This window comes from Vulpes lagopus, chromosome 4 (genome assembly GCF_018345385.1).
Source record: "Vulpes lagopus strain Blue_001 chromosome 4, ASM1834538v1, whole genome shotgun sequence".
In the NCBI taxonomy this organism is placed as follows: Eukaryota; Metazoa; Chordata; class Mammalia; order Carnivora; family Canidae; genus Vulpes; species Vulpes lagopus.
In genome coordinates this window covers 53,955,485-53,978,096 of record NC_054827.1, presented here as the reverse complement: position 1 = coordinate 53,978,096, position 22,612 = coordinate 53,955,485, and the positions used below count along the sequence as shown (strand labels likewise).

The window sequence follows — 22,612 nt, the reverse complement described above, 5'->3', positions numbered from 1 at the left end:
GAGAGAAGTATGGATTAGAATCCCTTTTATTAAAAACCCCTTCAAAGCCAAATTTAAAAGGAATCACATTTATGCCCAATTAATAAGATCCGTACTTATCAAATACTTCTTTTATAAGACAACAAGGTAATATTACCTCTGGACCCCAGGGCTAGTAGCTCAAAACTGTAAGTGTGGTTGTGCCAATCTACATCCCCGCCCTCTCTAGAACTTAATTTCCCAGAACTCCCAGGCTCGACCAGCAATAAAATTGTAAGTTTTGCAAATAAATTATGTTAGCCCAATCCGGAAGACAAAGCTGATGGTTTATTTCAGCCCTTTCCTCTCTCATGCTGGCTAAACAAAAAGTTGACTTGACAACATAGTCAGTCTACCACTCCCTCTTCTCTTCCTGTGGTCTAACCAGTAAACATTTTGACAAGGACCAAGCTCTCACTCTTCTCCCGGGGGATTCTGGTATTTAACACTTGTCTCAACTTGTCCTTATTAAATTTCTGACGTGTCCCAGTTCACTGAGACACATTTGTTCTCTCCCTCCCTTCTACCTGCCTAAGCATTAATGGAGCGTATTAACTTCTCAGGTTAGCAATATTATCTTCCGAGGCAGTCAAGCAAACAGGTTAAGGTAGAAGCACGGCGATTTCTCATGAGACACACACACATATTAGTGTAAGGGATTCTGAGTCACAGCCCCTTCAAGAGTGACCATGCTGCGATTTCATGTCACCACTCTGGAAACCAATGAAAGGACAGGACGATTGCAAATTGGTTTTATTTTTACTCTGGAGTGAGATCAGTTAAGAATGAGGGGTGATGGGGGGCGCCTGGGTGGCTCAGTCGGTTAAGCAGTCGGTTAAGCATCTGCCTATGGCTCAGATCATGATCCCAGGGTCCCGGGATCGAGCCTCACATCCGTCCTCCTGCTCAGCAGAGTCTGCTTCTCCTTCTCCCTCTGCTGCTCCCCTTGCTTGTGCTCTCACTCTCTCTGTCTCTCTTAAAAATCTTTAAAAATTAAAATAAAATTAAATAAATTAAAATTAAAAAAATTTTAATGGGGGGTAAGTATTGAGGTAAATCTTGTACCTAAATATGGACTTGGATGGAATGCAAGCGAATTCCCCACTCTCCTGGCCTTGTCTCTCCCGTCAGTGCCAGAAACAGCTCTATTTCCTCGTGGCCGCTAACACCCATTTTCCATTTTGCATTTCCTCTTCTCTGGGGCCCATGCTAGAAGGCAAGGCAAGCTCGCTGCTTTTTCACCATCTTCTTGCCTCTAAAACCAATGAAACACTTGGGAGGTTTTTAATACTGCAAAGGGAAACTGAATCTTAGGAAAAACAAGAGCAGGCAGGGGGCTGCAATATGTCCTGAAAGTGTTAGGGTCATATTTAGTCCCATAACGTCTCGTAATCTAAATAGATCAGGAGTGATTTCTCTTAGCTCTTGCTTTATTCTTCTCTTGCCTCTTCTTGGGGTCTGAGCTGCAACCAAACATCCCTTTTAATTCAGGGGCTGATACTACTTGGTCTCTCCTCCTTCCGTCAGCAGACTTACTCCCTGATTCTCTAAATCTATCTTGCAAATAACCCTGCACAGGAGAGACACAAAAAGGAAAAAGATGTAGCCTTACATTGCATGTGGAAGCAGGAGCATCGGCTTGCATCCTTCATCATTTTTGTACCCGCCTCGTACACTATGATGTTGTAGGTGCTGAGGACCAACATCCTATCACCATTTCCCCCATTCTGCTGTTGAGGAAGCTGAGATTCAAGAGAATCAGATGATTTGCCCAAGGTCACATGGCTATTCAGTGATAAGTGTAGGACTTTCTTTCTTTTGTTTTTTTTTTTAAGATTTTATTTATTTGTTAATGAGAGGCACAGAGAGAGAGAGGCAGAGACACAGGCAGAGAGAGAAGCAGGCTCCATGCAAGGAGCCCGACGTGGGACTCGATCTCGTGTCTCTAGGATCACGCCCTGGGCCGAAGGCGGCGCTAAACTGCTGAGCCACCCAGGCTGCCCAGAGTAGGACTTTCTAATAGAAAGTTCCCGACATCTCAGAGAAAACTTCCGACTGCCTCGGTCCCAGAACAGTCCAACTTCTGCTATGAAGAATTGCAATACTTAAACAAATCAAGGGCTTTCTTCTTGACAAAGTGACATGGAAGGAGGGAGGGACAAAGGACAAGGGGAGGCGGAGTGGGATAGTGGGACTGAGGCATTGCTCACAGGCTGCCTCTGTGTAGATTTAATCCCTTTAGGAGCCACGGGGCTAGCAAGAAGTCTCCTTTAAAAACAGAATTACCTTCCGGGAAGATCAAGCCTCTTTCAGAGATACCCGGACAAGCCAGATAAACTATGGGAGTCACCCGGTGTGGCAATTCAAGTGTAGAATGTTTAACCACAAGTCAAGAAGTCTTTAAAAATAAGGTGTTCATGGGGTGCCTGGGTGGCTCAGTTGGTTAAGCGCCTGCCTCTGGCTCAGGTCATGATCCCAGGGTCCTGGGATCCAGCTCCACCTCAGCAGGGCAGGGAGTCTACTTCTCCTTCTACTCCCCCGCCCCACCCCGCTCATGCTCTCCCTCACGTACATGCTTGCTCTCTCTCAAATAAATAAAATAAATCTTTTTTTTTATAAAAAAGGTGTTCTTTATACAAGTGCATATCATACATCAGTGGAAATGAATTAGCACACAACTACATAAATAAATTGCGCAAGCAAAAGAGCAAATGAAAGAACTCAGACACGAAGGAATGCATATCACAGGATTCCATTTTCTAAAGCTCAAAAACAGGCACATCTAATCCGTGCTGTTTTAAGCCAGTGGAGACAGAGGTAAGGAGGTAGGAAAGCAAAATTTAGGTGTCGCCTACTTTTGCTTCCGGAACCTCAAGTAGGGGCCCGAGGCCCCAGAGTCCGACAGACCTGGGTTCAAATCCTGATTCTGCAACTGAGTGACTTTGAACAAGTAACTTAAATTCCCTGTGCCTCAGGTTTTTCCATCTATAAAATAGAACTAATAATACCTTCTTCAAAGGGTTGGTGTGAGAAGTAAATGAAATGATGTATGTGAAGTGCCCTGGCAGCATGCGTAGGTGCAGTAATAAATGGTAACTATGATCATCCCCACCCCTGTTGCCTGATGGTAAACCAGGATCAGAGAACAGATAGGTAAGAGCCCAGCGGAGAAGGAAAGGGAAGGACCAAATTAGCCTTGTGATCAAAGATGTACGGAATTCACCCGAATGCATTCAGAGAGAGCTGTTCTTTCGCTTCCCACTGCCCACGCAGTCTTCTGGCTTGTGCTGCCTACAAGTGCAGGCCAGCCCAAAGCAGCCAAAACAAAGCTGTTCGGTCCCATCCACACAGGCCCTTGCTAAGGACCTGATACTCATCTGATAAACCAATTTGCACTGACGCTCTCACAGGGTTGCTGGCAGCTTACTGGGTTACCCTGCTGATCGGGCTGTGTTTCAATCAGAACCTTATGGACATAACAAGGCCTTGATCTAGGCTGGGTGAAATTTTACCCAGTCCCAGATCAGCAAATAGCCAGGTGGGGCTCTTTGGGGGAGGGGGAATCGGGACAGGCAGGGGATGGGACAACACAAGCAGAATGGTGTTAAGGTCCAGACTGCAGGATCCAGCCAGAACCCAGGAAGTCTGAAGTTGTAGGGACAGGCTACAACTGGCACAGGCTTTCCTTGCTTCTTGACTACAGAATGAGAACTGGTCCAGACAACTTGGGTTCATTCTCTCCACCTAAGAGGGAAAACAGGTATCCCTCTGGGAAGCCTCGTCAGCTAAGGGGCCTCTAGTGCTGGGGAAACAGAGTAGAGGAAGACTTTCAGGTTTGATTTTTGTGTTATTAAATGAGGCCTTAGGGCATCCACACAGGGAATACCGGTCAACAGCCAGAAGGAGCAAACTGCTGACCCCCAGAACATGCGTGGACCTCAGGGGCGTCATACTGAAAGGATAAAGCGAGATTCAAGACTACAGGAAGTTCTGGCCCCAGGAGGAACACTTATCGATGCTGAAGGAAGCCTGGGGCCGAGGTGGGCTTGACTGCAAAGGGCATGAGGGACCGTTTCTGGATGATGAAAGCCTTCTGGATCTTGACTGAGGCAGCGGCTCGGAGGGTGTACGCCTTTTTCAGAATCCATTGAACTGTACACTTAGAAGGAGTGCAATTCACTTTATGCAAATTATCCCTCAATAAAGTTGCTTTTAAAAGAAAAAAAAATAAACGTTGATGCCTTAGTCACTGAGATTGTTCCACTCCAGATGTGCCCTAAGAGGCCTGCAGGAGGACCTCGGCAAGCCACACCTCCAACAATCTCCTAGCACAAGAGCGCACTAGCACACTTTCTCCTCTTTTGAGCATCACATCTACCTCCTGAGGTGGGTTGGAGGAATCCCAGGGTTATAGCTAAGGAAACAGAGATACAGAATTAGAGCTGGCCTGTGTCTTCTGACTCCAAATCCTGCCATCTTTCCTGGAACCAGCCTCCTGAGATCACCCGAATCTAAGGAAGCTAAGGTCCAGAGAGTGTAAGTAGCTTGGCAAAAGCAGCACTGCTAGGCAAGGGCAGAGGCCAAAATCAAAGCCGTGCCTTGTCCCCCACAAATGGAATGAGGAATTGTCAAACGGGGACCATCCTGAATGGAGGTAGAAGGTGGGCTTTCGTTCCCCTTCTGCATCACTTCCAGACCCTGGACAGAGAAGCAAGCAATCTTAAAACAAAAGCCAGGCTCCTTTCCAGCCCTCTCCACACCACCTCTCACTGCATGGAGCAGCCCCCACCCCACCCCCTTCAGTCCCAAGGGTCTTGTAACTTTAACAAACTACAGCAAGGAACACATGCATTACCTCACCACAGTCTGGCTTATTTCCTAGCAGCAATTGTCCAAAGCTTGCTCCATTTCCCCCCTTCTGTTGGCTGTGCACCCTTCGCCCATTCCTCCCTGCTGAAATCACAAAGCTCTGACCCCAGTGGGCCTGCAGGAGCCTCCGCCTCCTTCCCAAAGTACTTACCATTAGAAAGAAGGCCCCTGGTGCAGAACACAGCCTATCCGATGGCCCCTCTGTATACATTCTCACAGCAGGCTCCTGTGTGTGCTTAGGGAAAAAAACTCTGGGAGAACCTCAAGACACAATTGGTGGCAGTTAACTCTGGGGAGAGGACCTGGAGGGTGGAAGGAGGGAGGAGTCTACTTTCCATTTGGTTTCTTTTCTGTTCAATGTGAATTTTCCCACCAACGGACATGGATTACATTTAGTGATGCCAACGAGGGTAGTCTGGGCCGGGAAATGATAAGCCATTTCCTCCTTTCACGTATCTGTATAGAAAAGCAGAAAGCCTGAGAAGTATTAATTTTCAAAAATATAGTAAGCACCTGTAATGCGCCACCTGCCTTTCTCCGCGGTCACTGAACCACAGTTTCTATGATACAAAGACCATGAATCATTCACCCCAATGAGAGGGAGCCAGGAAGGGGTATAGGAAGGAGAGGCCCCGGGAGGGCAGCCTCCACCTTCCTCACCGGATGCATCACTCCCCTTTGAGCCACTGTCACCCCCCACACACACACCTGACACCTCAGCTGGGGCCTCCACCTGTCCTCATTCTTAGCCACGTGCATTTGCTTTCGGCCCTAGTCCTCGGCACTGCTGCGACCCACAGCTTGTATAGGGCAGGGACTGTCTTACTCTTGGTCCATGCTCTCAGAGCCTGATGTGTGCAGAGCAGAAAGTGAATGCACAGTTGTTAAAACATCACGTAAGGCAGAGCATGGGAGGGGCGTGGGTTGCCTCCAACTGGACAGAGCTGGAGCAGGCTGGACCTGCGCCCTCCTCACACTTGGGCTCAGAACCCTGGCGGGGTCGTCTCTTTCGCTCTGTCAAGTGCACGGTAACGTGTTTACCAAGACCTTGTCTGCTCTGGCCACGCCTGCCTGTCTGCCCTGCTCTGCTCCTAAGGCAGATCCTGTGCCCAGCAGTCAAACTGGTCCATTCACCTGTCCCAGAGCGCACCTTGAGGCTCCCCGCCTCAGGCCCTCGCCTTCCCAATCTCGGCCACCACCGATAACCCAGCCCCAGGGTCGCCCCCCTTACGTGCCCCGCGGGCTGGGCTGCCCCCCCCCCCCGTCCGTCCGTCCGTCCGTCCGGGAGCCCCCCTCCGAGCCTCCCCTTCTGCAGCTCGCAGCCCTGCCTTCCCGGGGGTCTGTCCCCCCTCGCGAAGACCTTTAAGGGGCGGAGAGATGCAGTTCAGGTCGGAGGTCGAATTAGGTCAAAGGCTGCATCACGACTGGGTTGGGCTCAGGATCAGAATTCGAACCGGGCGAGTCAGTTCCTCATCCCACTCACTAGGCGGCGCCCGCAGTCCCGTTCGGGTCCCCAGGCCTCCGGCGGTTGAAGTTTCCCATTACCTGCCTGGCGAGTTTCCTGCCTGCCCCACTGTCCCTTTAAGAAGGTGAGCCAGGTGCGGCCGGGCCCCGCCCCCGGCGCTGGCCCCGCCCCCCGCGCTGGCGCTGGCCCCGCCCCCGCCCCGCTCGCGCAGCCCTCGCGACCTGACCCAGCCGGGGGCCGAGGTCCCAGGTCCCGGCCGGCGCCATGGAGCGGCGCTGGCCCCTGGGGCTCGGGCTGCTGCTGCTGCTCCGCGCCCCGCTGCCCCCGGGGGCGCGCGCCGAGGAAGGTACCGACCCCCGCCCCCGCCCCCGCCCCGGCTCCCCGCGCCCCCGCCAGCGCCCCGGTGCGCCCCGCCGCCCGGCGACCTCAGGTCTTCGACCCCAGACCCTGCTCTCCCGGCCCAGGCGCCCCGTAACAGTTTGCACCTGGCGGGGAGGAGGGAACCCCTGACCCTGCGAGGAGGCAGCGCCCAGACCCCCACCCCAGCATCGTGGGGATCCCTCATTCCCAGCCAGGCTCGGCCTCCCGGGCCCAACCCAGAGGTCAGGGGTGCGAAGAGGCCTTAAGCCATCCTGGGCCCGAGGACAGAGGGACCTGCCGCTGGGGGATGGATCAGAACTCGGTGCAGGAGCTCCCAGATGTGCAGGTCAAGCCTTGCCTGTGAAGGCTCGCACACCCCTCCGTGGCCCTGCTTCCCAAGACCCAGAGCTGTGCCTTGTCCCCTCACTGCACACCCCAGCCACAGGCTGAGCAGGCCCTTTGGCAGTAGAAGGGAACCTCCGCACCCGCCCGTCTAGGGTCCCCTGCCCACACCCTACCCGCTTATGACCCCCAGGGGCTGAGGTCCTCTCTTGCCCATCCACCCTTCGCATTGGCGGATGCCTGGATGCCCCAGGCTGACCAGCCCCTGCCGAGTGAGACGGTGCAAGTCCTGTGTGGGGCTGCTCTGCCCAACACTTCCTGCCTTGACTTTGGTCAAAGATCCAGCCCTCCAACCCTTGCCCGGCGCTGCCGGCGCTGCCCTCTGCCTTTCACACTCTGGAGGAAGACAGACTAATCCCCAGAGCTCTTCACTCCTCCTTCCTGGGCTAAACCTCGGGAAGTCACAGCTGTTAGGAACAGGATGTGGGAGGCTTGGGGCTGGGGGCCCACAGGGAGGAATGTGGGTCACACGTGTGGGGCCTCTTCCCCCAGAGGTGACAGGCCCCTCTTCTCCCTCGTGCAGTCACTCTGATGGACACGAGCACAGCACAGGGCGAGCTGGGCTGGCTGCTGGATCCCCCGGAGGATGGGGTAAGTGTCAGGGGAGGGAAGGCTCAGAGCTGCAGGCCAGTGGGAAATGGGCGGAGAGGTGGGTGGAGGAACCGAGAAAAGAGCTGGAAAAACTGGAAGTGTCTCCTCCTCGGGAAGGGGGAGGGGAGGTGAGTCAGAGCCTCCAGAATGGGACAAGGTGGGGGGGTCAGGCTTCACCCCATGAAGAACGCCTCAATGCCTGGCTCCTTCCCTCCCTGCTCCTGTGAAAGAGGGCTGAGTACTTAGGGGGACTTGGGGGGAGATGAACCCACATCCTCCAGGGAGAGGATGAACCATCCTTGGGGTGGTTGAGGGCTGAGAACCAAAACACCAGATGTGTCCTCACACTGAGGTCCCTCTGTCCCAATAGAGTTGCGCAGATAGGCTTCAGAGGGTCAGGGAGCCCCATAAAAGTGTAAGGTAAGTTGTGTATACACACATGGAGACGAGAGCCAACGTTTTCATCAAACCCTTCGAAGGGTGTTTGCCTCCCCAGCTAGAGGTCCCTGAGCCCCTGGCACCTTCTCCATCCTCCCCAGCCCAGGCACACGTATGGTCCAGCTGTCTGAACCTGCTCCGAGTCCCTTCCCACCCTGGGTGTTCTTAAGACCTAGTGAGCAGAGGTAGGCGCCTGTGAGTCCCAGAGAGCACCTTTCCGCCACTCAGCAGAGCCGGCCACAGAACCACGAGAGGCTGGCCTCAGGCCCTCCTTTCCCCTCTGGTCCTGGCCCCCTTTCCCCTTCCTAGTCCAGTGGGAATTGCAATCTCTATTTCTGGGATCGGGGTCACTTGCTTTCTTTCCCTCTGGGTCCTAGGGTCCTGGCTCTAAGTTCTCCCACAGAGTGGCCTATAATTAGAATTAATAGACTAAACCATACTGTATCCTACAGGAGGGGCTGCTTGGAAAATCCTGGGTTAGGCCAGCCGTAATAGGCGCCCCGTCTCGTAAAGCAGCTAATCACTCCACAGCGAGGGCCGCAGGTCTATTCGCTGGCTCCCACAGGCCTCCACCCCCGGTGTGCCCCAGCCACCCGGACCCAAATAACTTCCCTAATTGGGCCCGAGTGGAAGCAAGGCACCTTTCGCAGCTTTGCAGAAGAGGCAAGAAGACAGCAGCAGTTACATGCTCCCCATGTCTATCTTGTCCCCTCCTTATCTTTTCAACACACATAAACACACTCAGATTCAGACTCCCCAGAATGCACCCATGTAGCAGCCAGCAGCCGGAGTGGTAAGTGAAAGGATTCTTGCTGCTGATCCTGGGCAGCTGGTTCTCCCATCTGTCACTGAGGGAACTGGGAGAGGCAAGTTACAGCTGGGAACATCTGCTCCTGGCTCCAGCTGCAGCCACGGCAATCTAGCTAATGAGCTGCACATTATCCACCTACTACCTTTCCACCTGACCTCCACCCCATGCCTTCCACTTGGCTTCCCCATCATAGCTTCCTCTTAAGAACAGGCCCTTGGTGCCTTCATGGCCTGGACAACCCTTGCCCAATCTTTGAACTCCCTAACATAAAGCGAAAATATGTACCTCAGGTGTTATTGCCCCATGCCACCCAATCCTTAGTTTTTGTTTTCTTAGATTTTATTTATTTATTCATGAGACACACAGAGAGAGAGGGAGAGAGGCAGAGGGAGAAGCAGGCTCCATTCAGGGAGCTTGATGTGGGACTCAATCCGGGGACTCCAGGATTATGCCCTGGGCTGACTGCTGAGCCACCCAGGGATCCCCACCCCACTCCTTAGTTCATCGTTCTTTCTCTTGCCTTTTCCCAGATCTGAGAGTAGCAATGAAAGCCCTTGGAAAAGGAGACATTCTAAAGACCTCAGACTCCTCTATAAGCTAAGGGAGTTGCAACCAAAATATCAAGGGGTATTTTATAGAATTTGAGAGCTCCTTTCTTATATTTATCTGGCAGAAAGAATATGTAAGAATGTCTGAGAAGTTTTTTTTTTTTTTTTTGAGAAAGAATGAAATGGAATACTTGCCCTACCAGATTATTAGAACGGACAATATCTGTACTCAACTGTAATTAAAACCTGGCATTGCACAAGAATACCCAGGTCAATGGAACAGAATAGAAAACCCACATGAGTGAGGTTTTGGTATGTGATTAACACTGGAATTGCAAATCAATGTGCAAAATATAGACTGGATAGTAGATTGACAGCTGGATGTCCATAATTTGAGAAAGAAGAAGACAACGAGTTAAGGATGTAAAGTTACATCTCCACTTCATGCTATAGACAAAAAATAAATAAATAAATTCTAGGGAGATTAAAATCTGAACCTAAAAGCCAAACCTACAAAAATGTTAGGAGAGAATATAGATCTTTATGAGTTTGGGATGGGAGAGCTTCCCAAGTGAAATACACAACCCAGAATTCATAGAGGGAGAGAAGATAGATGTTATGATGTGAGATTTTTAAAGGTACCAACATCAAAGACATCATTAGCAAATTAAGTGGCGTGATGGGAAGAAAACATTTGAAATGTATTTCAAGCAAACGATGAACACCTATAATGTAAAAAAAAAAAAAAAAAAAAAACTCATCGAAATGAATATTCCAAAGATAAGAACAGAATATCAGGCAAAGTTTACAAACGTAATTACATAAAAATAGAAATAGCCAGTGAACAAAATAGAAACACACAACCTCCTTCTCAAAATAAAAAATGTTCATTAAAATGGCAAGAAGCTGTGTTTTGTCCATAAGATAGGCCAAAAGTAAAGAGATCGTTAATATCCAGGTTTTCAAAAAATGAGGCCTCCTGCATTGTTGGTGAAACCGTAAATTGATAAATCCTTTTTGGAGGCCAATCTGACACTATCTTCTTATAAAATTTATAGTATTTACCCTTTGATATAGCAGTTCTACAGAAATCTTTTAGAAATCTGTACATGTAGGGCAGCCGGTGACTCAGCGGTTTAGCGCCGCCTTCAGCCCAGGGCCTGATCCTGGAGACCCGGAATCGAGTCCCAGGTCAGGCTCCCTGCATGGAGCCTGCTTCTCCCTCTGCCTATGTCCCTGCCTCTCTCTCTCTCTGTGTCTCTCATGAATAAATAAATAAAATATTAAAAAAAAAAAAAAGAAATCTGTGCGTGTAGACTTTAAACAACAGTAGAAAAAAAAAAAAAAACAGTAGAACTGGAAACTACCTAAATGCCCAAGAATAGGGGAATGAATAAATAATTGACAGTACATCCATACAGTGGAATACTGTGTTATAGATTGCTAAAAAGAATTAGGTAGATCTATTTATATTCTTGTGAACATCTTTCAAAGACTTTTTAAGGTGGTTTTTTTTTTTTAGATTTAGATTTTTAAAGATTTTTTCATTTATGCATTTGAGAGAGACAGAAAGAGCAAATGAGGGCATGAGCAGAGGGAGAGGGAGAAGCAGACACTGGTGAGTAGGGAGCCCCGATCTAGGACTCCATCCCACAGCCCTGGGTTCGTGACCTGAGCTGAAGACAGACACTTAACCGGCTGAGCCACCCAGGCGCCCCTCAAAGGCTTTTTTTGTTTGTTAAAAACAAAAAGTAGATTACGAAATAGCCTTGTGTCCAAAAAAAAAAAAAGATATGTTAAAAACACATACGCAGAAAAATATTCAGACACATCTCTAGGGGCACTGAAAATGGTCTGGTGAGCTTTATTCCAAATTGTTCAGAGTGGCTCCCTGTGAAGGGGCAGTTGGGTGAAAGGACTTTCACTTCATGCTATATATGTTTATTCTTTGACTTTTAATAATAAGCGCAGAGAGACATAATGATCCAGAGCTTAAACTCTAGGGGCACCTGGGTGGCTCAGTGGTTGAGCGTCTGCCTTTGGCTGAGGTTATGATCCCTGGGTCCTGGGATCGAGTGCTACGTTGGACTCCCAATAGGGAGCCTGCTTCTCCCTCTGCCTAGGTCTCTGACTTTTTCTGTGACTCTGATGAATAAATAAAATCTTAAAAAAAAAAAAAAAAAAGAGCTTAAACTCTAGAGCGTAGGGTGCCTGGGTGTGTGTCCCAGCTTTGCCTCCTAATAACTGAGTGCATAGGGCAAGTCATTGAACTTTGTGCTGTGACTCAGTTTCCTCATGGGAAGTGCTTGCAACAGTGACTGCCCCATTAGGCTAGCCGTTACTATGAATAAGTCTAAAAATTATTTTAATGTAAAAACAGGTAAGGGGCATGGACTGCATGGTGTCTGGGAGTCCACCCAGCCCCGTCCATTGTTGATTTTGATAGTGACCATAACTAGAGGGATGTTAGAAGGGATGAGTTCCCTCCATACAGAAGGGTTCTATGCTTGTTCTTGCCCCCCCGAGCTTAGGGGCCTTGATATAAATGTACTAACTATCCTCTTCTCTGAACAAGGAGCCAGACAGGTTTCGTGAGTGAGCATTTTGCCATCAGAGTCTGTCTTTGCCACGACTCTGCTGACGAGACGGGGAAAAATTGGTGCTCGTGCTTCCAAAGTTGGAGTGGGCTCATTGAAGGCGTCGCTGTTGTCATGCCCGTCCTGTATCCAAATAACTCCTGACCCTGAGCACTTAACTTACTGTCCTCAGGCCCATGGTGGGAAGACAGCAGGACAAGTAGCGTGAACCCAGGGAGGTCTAGCGAACCAGAGTCTGGGGGGCAGGTGGTGACTTGGAGCCTGACTCGATTCTCCTCTCACAGTGGAGTGAGGTGCAGCAGATCCTGAATGGGACGCCCCTTTACATGTACCAGGACTGCCCAGTGCAAGCAGGCGGGGACACTGACCACTGGCTGCGCTCCAACTGGATCTACCGCGGGGAGGAAGCTTCTCGGGTCCACGTGGAGCTGCAGTTCACTGTGAGGGACTGTAAGAGTTTCCCCGGCGGAGCCGGGCCTCTGGGCTGCAAGGAGACCTTCAACCTCCTGTACATGGAGAGTGACCAGGACGTGGGCATCCAGCTCCGACGGCCCTTGTTCCAAAAGGTGCTTCTACCCCCACCCCCACACGCACCCCCACCCCTGCTCCTCCCGTGCCATTTTGGTCCTAACACTGGTTCCCGCCTCACTCTTTCCCAGGACCCCGCTCAGCTAAGGAGAAAGACAAAGTGGCATAAACAGAAAGAGGTCTAGGTGTCAACTAAGGATGAGAATGTGGGCCTAGACATCAGAAGAGGTGGAGTTGAGTAGAGCAGCATCCCCCACGGCTGCGGCCCACCTCCCAGGACCCCCCCTGGATGCCTGGGCAGTACTGAACCCCAGATGTGCCACGTTCTTTCCTGCACATCCATCCCCGTGCTGAGCGCTCATGTGTAAACCAGGCGCCGTCCGAGGGGAGTAACTAGTAATGAACTAGAACAGTCATGACAGGATGCTGCAATAAGTCATCAGAGTAGCCTCTCTCCCTCTCGAACTACGTCATTGCTCTGTAGTCACCCTCCTGGGGGTACCGTGAGACGATGCGACGCCTTGGGAGGGGATGAGCGGAGGCCCACGGCCAGGTGTTGAATCCCGACGTTGCCCCGTCAGGCTGCTACTGACCTGCTGATGCAAGGTCAGACGGAGGATCACCTGCTTGCACCTGTGGCTGATGGCACTGGGTAACACCTGCCACCCCGAAAGCCCAGCCACGGATAAGCAGGAACCACCATGTCTTTCCTACTGTGTCCCGGCTTCGGGCTCCGCTGAACCCCTCCGAGGCTGCTTACCTGGTCTTACAGTAGCGTTGATGACGGTGCCAGCCTTCACCTGGGTCGGAGGCTTTGCCTCCACTGACATAACAGCCTCCCCTGGGGGAGGCTGGGAAGAGGTATTTGGACTTTCCCTATCAGCCTGTAGGGTGCTGGTGTGCGGCACACCCCAGGGGTCCACCCGGGGGTGCGCAGGGAGACTGTTCTCTACGGGCTGCGGGCTCTCTCCCTAATGCCATCCGTTTCTTTCCGACTCAAGGAAACGTACCAGAATGCAGAGGTGTAAGGAGCCTGTTATTTATAGGATGTGCTCTCATCTTTTTTTTTTTTTCCCAAAGGGAAGACGTTGTAAAGTTTGTTATTAGTAATAAATTAACCATGACGCACTTTATAACTGATCACCTCACTGGCACAGAGGTTGGGAACACCTTCGAATAGTGGAAATTATATGGGCTGTAGCGTCTCACTGCCCGGATTCCAGCCACACCACGTCGTACAAGGTCTTGGACCTGTCCTACTCCTAGCCTTAGTTTCCCCATCTGTAAAGTGGGGCTGGCCATCCGTCCCACCTCACTGGACCCAAACAGTGTAACACGCACAGGACGCTTAGCTCAGTAGCTCACACGTAATAAGCCCTTGGTTTATGGTTGCAGGAACTCTAAGGTATCAAGCAAACAATCGTTTTTTTTCTGTTCCGTGGGCATGAAGCATGACTTGCCATTCCACCTCCACCCCCCGCCCCCCCTCTTCCCAGGTAACTACTGTGGCTGCAGACCAGAGCTTCACCATCCGGGACCTCGCGTCTGGCGCTGTGAAACTGAACGTGGAGCGCTGCTCCTTGGGGCGCCTGACCCGCCGAGGCCTCTACCTCGCTTTCCACAACCCAGGTGCCTGTGTGGCCCTGGTGTCCGTAAGGGTCTTTTACCAGCGCTGTCCTGAGGTCGTGCAGGGCTTGGCCCGATTCCCTGACACTCTGCCCGGACCTGGCGGGCTGGTGGAGGTGGCGGGGACCTGCTTGCCCCACGCCCAGGTCAGCCCCGGCCCCTCAGGTGCGCCCCGCATGCACTGCAGCCCCGACGGGGAGTGGCTGGTGCCCGTGGGGCGGTGCCACTGTGAGCCCGGCTACGAGGAAGGCGGCAGCGGTGAAGGATGCCTGGGTAAGGAGACTGGAGGAGGCGGTGGGGACATGCGGGGGTAGGGGGGTCCTCCAGGTGCTGGGGGACGGAAGGATGCTTCTGCGCCATCTCAGTGATGTTTAGACTGAGCGGCTGAGCACCCCCGTCCCCCCCACCCCAGGGAGGCACCTGTGTTTCTGGTACAAAGGACTGGGGGAGGGAGGGGGAGTGGGGATGAGCCTGCCTGTAACGGCTGGACATCCATGGCTCCGCTGCATTCTCTCTCCAGCCTGTCCCAGTGGCTCCTACCGGGCGGACGCAGATGCGCCCCGTTGTGTCAAGTGCCCAGGACACAGCGCAGCTGAGTCCGAGGGGGCCACCCTCTGCATCTGCGACAGCGGCCATTTCCGAGCCCCTGGGGAGGGCCCCCAGGTGTCCTGCACACGTGAGTCCTGGGTGGCGGGGCAGGACTTTGTCCAGCCCGTGTTAAGGTTGGAATCCTCCAGAGCTTTTCTGATAGTGGGCATCCTTTAAAGTGTCGGATGCTTAGAGGACACCTGGGTGGCTCAGCGGCTGAGCATCTGCCTTTGGCTCAGGTCATGATCCCGGGGTCCTGGGATCGAGTCCCGCATCGGGCTCCCCGCAGGGAGCCTGCTTCTCCCTCTGCCTGGGTCTCTGCCTCTCTCTCTGTGTGTGTCTCATGAATAAATAAAATCTTAAAAAAAAAAAAAAAGTGCCAGAGACTTTAGGCTCCCCTGCCCCAGAAGAAGGCAGAAGGTGAAGGTCCTTTTCCCTCAGTGGGAATCTCCCAGCAAGGCCTTCGGAGGTAGGAGGAGGCAGGGGCCAGCAGCTTGGACAGAGCGAGAGCGCAGCTGGCTCCTCCCGACGGCTCTTCTCCTTACAGGACCCCCCTCAGTTCCCCGAAACCTGAGCTTCTCTGTGTTGGGGACTCAGCTCTCGCTGCGTTGGGAACCCCCGGCGGATATGGGGGGGCGCCAGGATGTGAGGTACAGCGTGGGGTGTTCACAGTGCCGGGGAGCAGCGGTGGACGGGGGGCCCTGCCAGCCCTGCGGGGGAAGTGTGCACTTTTCCCCGGGAGCCAGCGGGCTCACGGCGCCGGCCGTGCGCGTCAACGGCCTTGAACCCTACGCCAACTACACCTTTAACGTGGAGGCCCAGAATGGAGTGTCGGGGCTGGGCACCTCCACCCCCGCCAGCGCCTCCCTGAGCATCAGCATGGGCCATGCAGGTGAGCAGCCGGGACGGGCCTGGAAGAAACCAGAAGGGCTGAGGACTCCAGGGCCAAGCGGATGGGCAGGAAGCAATCGAAACGCTGTTGAAGCTCTTTCCTCTTTCTTTCCAAACCCACTGGACCCCTCCCGGCTCCCAGAGTCCCTGTCAGGCCTGTCCCTGAGGCTGGTGAAGAAGGAGCCACGGCAGCTGGAACTGACCTGGGCAGGGTCCAGGCCGCGCAGCCCCGGGGCGAACCTGAGCTACGAGCTGCACGTGCTGAATCAGGTGCAGGGGGGCTGCGGGACCGCGTCTGGGGTCCCCGCCGGGCACACCCCGGCATCCCCGGGTACGGGGTGGACGGAAAACTGACCAAAGTGAGCTGTGCGGCTTTCTCAGGTCAAAAGCCTACAGGGAGCCCTGTCCTGACCGCTCCCTGTCCGTCTCCATGGGATCCCAGGACTGGCCATCGCCTCCGCCCGGTTGGGCTCAGCACAGGCCAGCTGACGTTAGCTCTCATCCACAGGACGAAGAACGGCATCAGATGGTTCTGGAACCCAGGGTCTTGCTGACTGAGCTGCAGCCAGACACCACGTACATTGTCAGGGTTCGAATGTTGACCCCTCTAGGGCCTGGCCCGTTCTCCCCTGACCATGAGTTTCGGACAAGCCCACCAGGTGAGGGGTTATCCCGTGTTCTACCCCACACCCATGCACCTGTCACCCCACTGAGGCTTCTCAGACCCTGGCTTCTTCCCGTATGCACACGCACAGACGCACACTTAGAGGCTGCCTGGGGTGCGGAGAGCCCCCCACGGACCCGCACGAAGCCCCTGCCGCATCGTAGTCTCCTCAGATACCCCGACCCTGGATGCGGCCTTCCAGTGTCCTGTCCACTCTCCCAAGCCCTCGGGGTCGTGCTCGTCAGTAGGCAGCCCCAAGCTAGTGGTCCCAGTGTGAGGCTCTCTCTCACACACCCCCATCTCCTTGGGTAGGGGACCCCCCTGTGGCCCACTGAGGGCTCTGCCCCCGGGCATGCCCTGTTAGCCACCATCATTGCTGTGGCCTCTGAGCCCTCCAGCCTTCCTCACGCCATGTGCCACAGTTTCCAGGGGCCTGACCGGAGGAGAGATTGTGGCCATCATCTTCGGGCTGCTCCTGGGTGTCGCTCTGCTGATGGGGATGCTCTTCTTCCGATCAAGGTGCTGCTGCTGTCCCTCCGCGGCCACCACCCGGGGTCCCTTTGCCTGGCCAGAAATCCCAGAACGCAGCCCCAGCAACCCTCCCAGCCCTTAGGACGAAAGCTCCAGCGTACCCCCAACGCCATCCTACACCCCCACCCTGTCGTTTGTGGGAATAGCCCAGCCAGAGGGCCCTGGGCCAGTCCTGGGACTCTGAAGAAGCTGTCCCCTCCCCTCCCCCCACAGGAAAGCACAGCGGAGACACCCGCAGAGGCAACGTGACCGTGTCGCCGAAGTGAACCGAGGTGAGCCCAGGGCACCTGTGCGTATATGTGGTGGTGGAGCGGGGTGGGGGCAGCGGTATTGGGACATGCCATGGAGATGGAACCAGAGAACCCACATTTGCCAGGCCAACTCTGGGAGCACGGGTTGGGGCTGTTGTCTCTAGGGCTTTACTGTTTTGCCACCTAATTAACTTTGGTTAATTAATTTTGTAACGATAGCCCCCCAGAGGCTCTGTGCAATTACCTGTTAGCTCTTGCTGCCTCTGTTCCAACACCTGGGCCTGGGGCGGCCTCCCCCGTCCTGGCTGGCCAGGTCTGTGGGCTGAGTCTCAGCGAGGAAACGATTGCTGGCAGGCCCCTAGAAGTCCTCCAGGGCATGTGGGCTTCCTGCGGGTCACCTCATTAGGCGTCCCACGAAAGGGGGAGTCAGTGGTTCATCCAAGTGAAAGGGTGGGAGTGAGGCTTGTCTGGGAATGTGCATGAGGTGTGAGTGATCGGAGGAGTATGGCTAGCAGGGGTGAGGAGGAAGGGCGAGGAATCTGAAGTGTGGTCAGTGAGCCGAGGGAAGATTGGGTAACCAGAGGCCGTGAACAGCTTTCAGGCCCGGTTCTGGCCCGCAGCTCTGGGCCTCTGGGGGCAGGGACGCGGAGCTTTGCACATAGACAGAGGAAGGTTTTTCTCCCGCTTTAGCCAAAATGGGACTCCTAAGAGAGCAGAACAATGAAAAGTCTGGGGAGTGCTGTTGGCCCCAGCTCCCCTCGCCACCACCAAAAAATCCTCCCAAGCCATCACGCTGGGGCTCCTGTGGCCGAGCCCTCCCTGTTCTCCCCGCAGAGGACAAGCTGTGGCTGAAGCCTTACGTGGACCTCCAAGCGTATGAGGACCCCGCCCAGGGAGCCCTGGACTTCACCCAGGAGCTTGATCCAGGCTGGCTGATTGTGGACACTGTCATAGGGGAAGGTGAGCCCTGCGGGTCCCCTCTGCGTGACAGCACGGAGCTGCTCGCCAGCTGGTCTCTCGGCTGCCCCAAGGGCTCCTAGACGAGTTCCCTCTCTGCTCTACCCCGTATCCTGCTTGAATCGCTGTGGTCAAGTGGTAACCCCCTTATCGGGTGTCCTAGAGCAGCCCCTGCTTCCTACACAATCTGCTTCTGTGGTTACGGAGTTTCTGATTAACAGCCCAAACATGTGATGTTTGTCAACAGAAGGGTCGCTGTGCCCAGGCTCAGGCTATTCTCAGACGGCTCCGAAATGTGGGAGAGATTCAAAGCCTCCCTCACCCCGCATTCCCCCCCACCCCGGGGTCCAGTGTCCTTGGGCCGCCCTGATCCCTTGGGTCACCAGAGGAAATGGATCTGAGCAGAGAACAAAGCTTGGCAGTGTCATTGGCAGTTGTGCAGCCGAGCCAGCTGAGCTGTGACCAGAGGAGCTCGCAGAAGAGACGAGGCAGTGGTTAGCCTCCCCCGTCACTGGAGCGCTGGCCCTGGACCAGCCTGTCCTTGCTGAACACAGCCCAGGGCCACCGCACAGCCACGCTCACCGGGCGTTTATGAGCCGCTCCCCTTAGCCAGGAGCTCTACCCACCTGGGGGGACAGTACTGAATAGGTTGCAGAGCTGCACTCCTCTTCCAGACTCCCGTCTCCTTCCCCAGGAAGTGCAGCACGAGAGCCCCTTTCCCGGAAAGGTCAAGCCACTTTTCTGATCCAGAGAAGAAAAGAACCAGGGGACTGGAGGATACTGCTGCCCATCCCCCTAGGGGAGCCTGCCGGGGCATCCGGCCATGGACTGTTTTCTTTCCACCCAGGAGAGTTTGGAGAAGTCTATCGAGGGACCCTGAGAATCCCTAGCCAGGACTGCAAGACTGTGGCCATTAAGACCTTGAAAGACACGTCTCCAGACGGCCAGTGGTGGAACTTCCTTCGAGAGGCAACTATCATGGGCCAGTTCAACCACCCGCACATTTTGCACCTGGAAGGCGTTGTCACAAAGCGTACGAGCAGCGGTCCCGGAGAGCATGGGGAGAGAAAGAGGAGGAAAGGAGGGTGTGAGACCCCCGGGAGAGAAGGGGAAATATGCTGCCGGGGGCAGGAAGTCTGGTTCTGGGTGGCGATGGGATACAGGCTGCCGTGCTGACATGTGCTTTGTGTCTCAGGAAAGCCCATCATGATCATCACGGAGTTTATGGAGAACGGAGCCCTGGATGCCTTCCTGAGGGTGAGGAGGGCGGAGAGCCAGCTGGGAAGGGGAATGCACCCATGGACCCCGGGGTTTGGCTCCTGGTTTGGGAAGGAGACCCCGCCCATTCCCTGACTTGCCCTCTCACCCTGCTGCAGGAGCGGGAGGACCAGCTGGTCCCTGGGCAGCTGGTGGCCATGCTGCAGGGCATTGCATCTGGCATGAACTACCTCAGTGACCACAATTATGTCCACCGGGACCTCGCGGCCAGGAACATCTTAGTGAGTCAGAACCTGTGCTGCAAGGTGTCTGACTTCGGCCTGACCCGCCTCCTGGACAACTTCGATGGCACCTATGAAACCCAGGTTAGAGCCGTGTCGTCATTACGTGCACGCGCACACACACACGATTATGTGTCGTACATGTAGTCACACATGCACAAGTACAGAACACATGCTCTTGTGGACACAATACTCATGCCTTTGCACAGGTGTTTTGTTGTGTGCGCCGCCCCCCTCCCCCCAATGCCCTGAAACACATCACCTCTCTGTCCTACGTGCCCTGTTAGGGAGGAAAGATCCCCATCCGTTGGACAGCCCCTGAAGCCATTGCCCACCGCACCTTCACCACAGCCAGCGATGTGTGGAGCTTTGGGATTGTGATGTGGGAGGTGCTGAGTTTTGGAGACAAGCCCTATGGGGAGATGAGCAATCAGGAGGTAAGCCTGGGGTGCTCTTCCCATGTCACCCCTCACTCCTCGGCTCCTCCCACAAGCCTCCCATGGCTCTTGCCTGCAAATATCCTATTCCTTCTTCCTGACCCAGTTTTTCCGCACTCTTGTTCCTGTCCCCTTTGCCTCATTCCTTGTTCTCGTCATTACTCTCAGGGGTGAGTAGAGGCTCTATTGCAGTGATCTTGTGTGAACGGAGATTTCTCAGGGGCTCTCAGGGAAGGTGAGCCTCCAACCTCAAGGCCGCTCCACCCCCCCCACCCCCCCCACCCCCGCCCACGGCAGGTAATGAAGAGCATTGAGGATGGGTACCGGCTGCCGCCTCCCGTGGACTGCCCTGCCCCTCTCTATGAACTCATGAAGAACTGCTGGGCCTATGACCGGGCCCGTCGGCCCTCCTTCCACCAGCTGAAGGCACATCTGGACCAGTTGCTTGCCAACCCCCACTCGCTGCGGACCATTGCTAACTTTGATCCCAGGTAACCACACTGGAGAGGGCACAGGGTTTCGGAGGGCAGGTGTGGGAGAGGAGCATTCAGCTGCATTCATGAGCTCTGGACAGAGCGCAGCATGCTGCTGAGGCAGGAGGAGTCTGAGCCCTTGTGGGACAGTCTACCCTGAGGGAGGACACACCATCCCGTCCTTGTCCAGTAGAGGACAGGAAGCGAGCACACTGAGGATGGAAAGCGATAGGCAGTGCTTACGACCTGGTATCTCCTCCGGGGAGCTCGGTCACTAGGGTGGGGAAGACAGAGCAACCAGCAGGTGCCAGTGGGAGGCATGTCATTACTGGGAGGGGCAGCCTTGTGGGGTCTCCCAGAGCACACGGCAGGCATGGGTTGGGGCGCTGAGGGCGGGCTTAGTGCGGGATGACAGAAGTGTTGTTTAGGGACAGTGGCCAGGGGTGAAGCTGGAGAGGTGGAGGACCAGCTCTGCTGAGAAGTTTGGACTTTATCCGGAGCATGGGGCACTATCGACCGATTTTGAAATTGGAGGGACTCACTCAGAATCGTGTTTTGCCAAAACCATTGCCAGAATGTGGAGAATGAACTGGTGGCAGGGCTGAGGAGGGGGAGGGGGGTGGGCATGGCTGGACTTTGAATGCTCAATCCAGTAAACCAGCCCTGGCATGCTGGCCTCTGTATCAAACCACCATATATAACCTTGTTTCTGGGAGAAAATGTGCTCCAAGTTCCAACTTTTGCAACTATCTTTTGGAGCAGGACTCCCTCGTATACTGGAGACTGCATGTGCTAATCTTTCTGGAATGTTGAAAATTTTTCCCCCAGCAGATTTACTTTGCTAATGGTTTTGGCTCTGGCTGGCTTGAGCACAGGAACACTCATTGTCTCGTGGGTGTTGGAGGGCAAGAATAACAGCCGGGCTTGGAGGTGGCAAGTGGTGGCTGCTCCCAGAATTCACAGGGGCCACCCAGACACGGGCAGGGCCATGCCCAGCTTCCAAGGCCTCAGCTCCCCTGTCTCCTGCATCCTTCCTCTGGGCTGGGAGAGTGGGAGAGTTGACACTTGGGAGTCAGTCCCCAGTCAGCCGGAACTGGCCACTTCGGTGGGAGGTGGGTGGTCGCATGCTTGTGTTCGGGCCTTCCAGGGCTGCCACCCCCCTGGGTCTTTCAAAGCAGCAGGAGTGTCAGCCCGCCCATTGCTGTGAACACACCAGGAATCAGGCCAGGAAATGAGTTCACAGACAATGGCCAGGCTAATCCACAAAGTCCAGATAATCTCTGTGCTCAGACACCCAACTTGAACGCTGGCCGCAGATGCTCAGAGGCTGAGCCCCGATGTCAGGGAAGCTGGAGCTGGAAGGCAGAGGACAGCCCCCGCATCTCCCTCCCATGTGACTGGGGTACCGGTGTCCTGCAGGGTGACGCTTCGCCTGCCCAGCCTCAGTGGCTCCGACGGGATCCCCTATCGCAGCGTCCCCGAGTGGCTGGAGTCCATACGCATGAAACGCTACATTCTGCACTTCCGCTCAGCAGGGCTGGACACCATGGAGTGTGTGCTGGAGCTGACGGCCGAGTGAGGACCTGGGGGGGAGGGGGGTGCTGGGCACGGAGAACTGCGGGGGGGTTAGGCTCACACTCAACAATCCCCTTTCGTTGCCCACAGGGACCTGGCCCAGATGGGGATCACACTGCCAGGACACCAGAAGCGCATTCTTTGCAGTATTCAGGGATTCAAGGACTGAGCCCCTCCCCCACCCACCCTGTCGTCGTGGGGGCAAAGATGGGGGCCATGGTCACTCCCCATGGCCCTCCCCTCAGCCTACTTATGTAGGCCTTTGGTGCTGCTCCTGCCCACCCTCCCCTGAGGAACTCACCTCTGGGCCCGGGAGCCTTTGTTTTAAAAAGGGAGGTAGGGGTGAAAGTGAAAAGGTAATCGTGGGGGGGACCTGGGGAAGGGTTTAATATATATACATATACATACATATATTTTTGTAAATAAACAGGAACTGAGTTTTCCCCTTTACTCCTGGCTCTTGTATTCCCTGTACTTCCTCTACCCCACCCAT

General features: G+C 54.3%; 1 protein-coding gene across 1 annotated transcript; it reads left to right on the top strand.

Annotated features, from left to right (window-relative positions):
- The first annotated feature begins 6,564 nt into the window (after positions 1 to 6,564).
- Positions 6,565 to 22,562, top strand: EPHA1 (EPH receptor A1). The gene is made up of 18 exons (XM_041752407.1): positions 6,565 to 6,698; positions 7,638 to 7,705; positions 12,384 to 12,665; positions 14,124 to 14,526; positions 14,774 to 14,929; positions 15,389 to 15,733; positions 15,875 to 16,002; positions 16,241 to 16,391; positions 16,819 to 16,915; positions 17,141 to 17,199; positions 18,013 to 18,138; positions 18,983 to 19,168; positions 19,331 to 19,392; positions 19,512 to 19,718; positions 19,922 to 20,071; positions 20,369 to 20,562; positions 21,964 to 22,119; positions 22,210 to 22,562. Exons 1-18 carry the CDS (start codon positions 6,617 to 6,619, stop codon positions 22,286 to 22,288), a joined length of 2,931 nt encoding a protein of 976 aa, XP_041608341.1. The 5' UTR covers positions 6,565 to 6,616; the 3' UTR covers positions 22,289 to 22,562.
- The last annotated feature ends 50 nt before the right edge of the window (positions 22,563 to 22,612 follow it).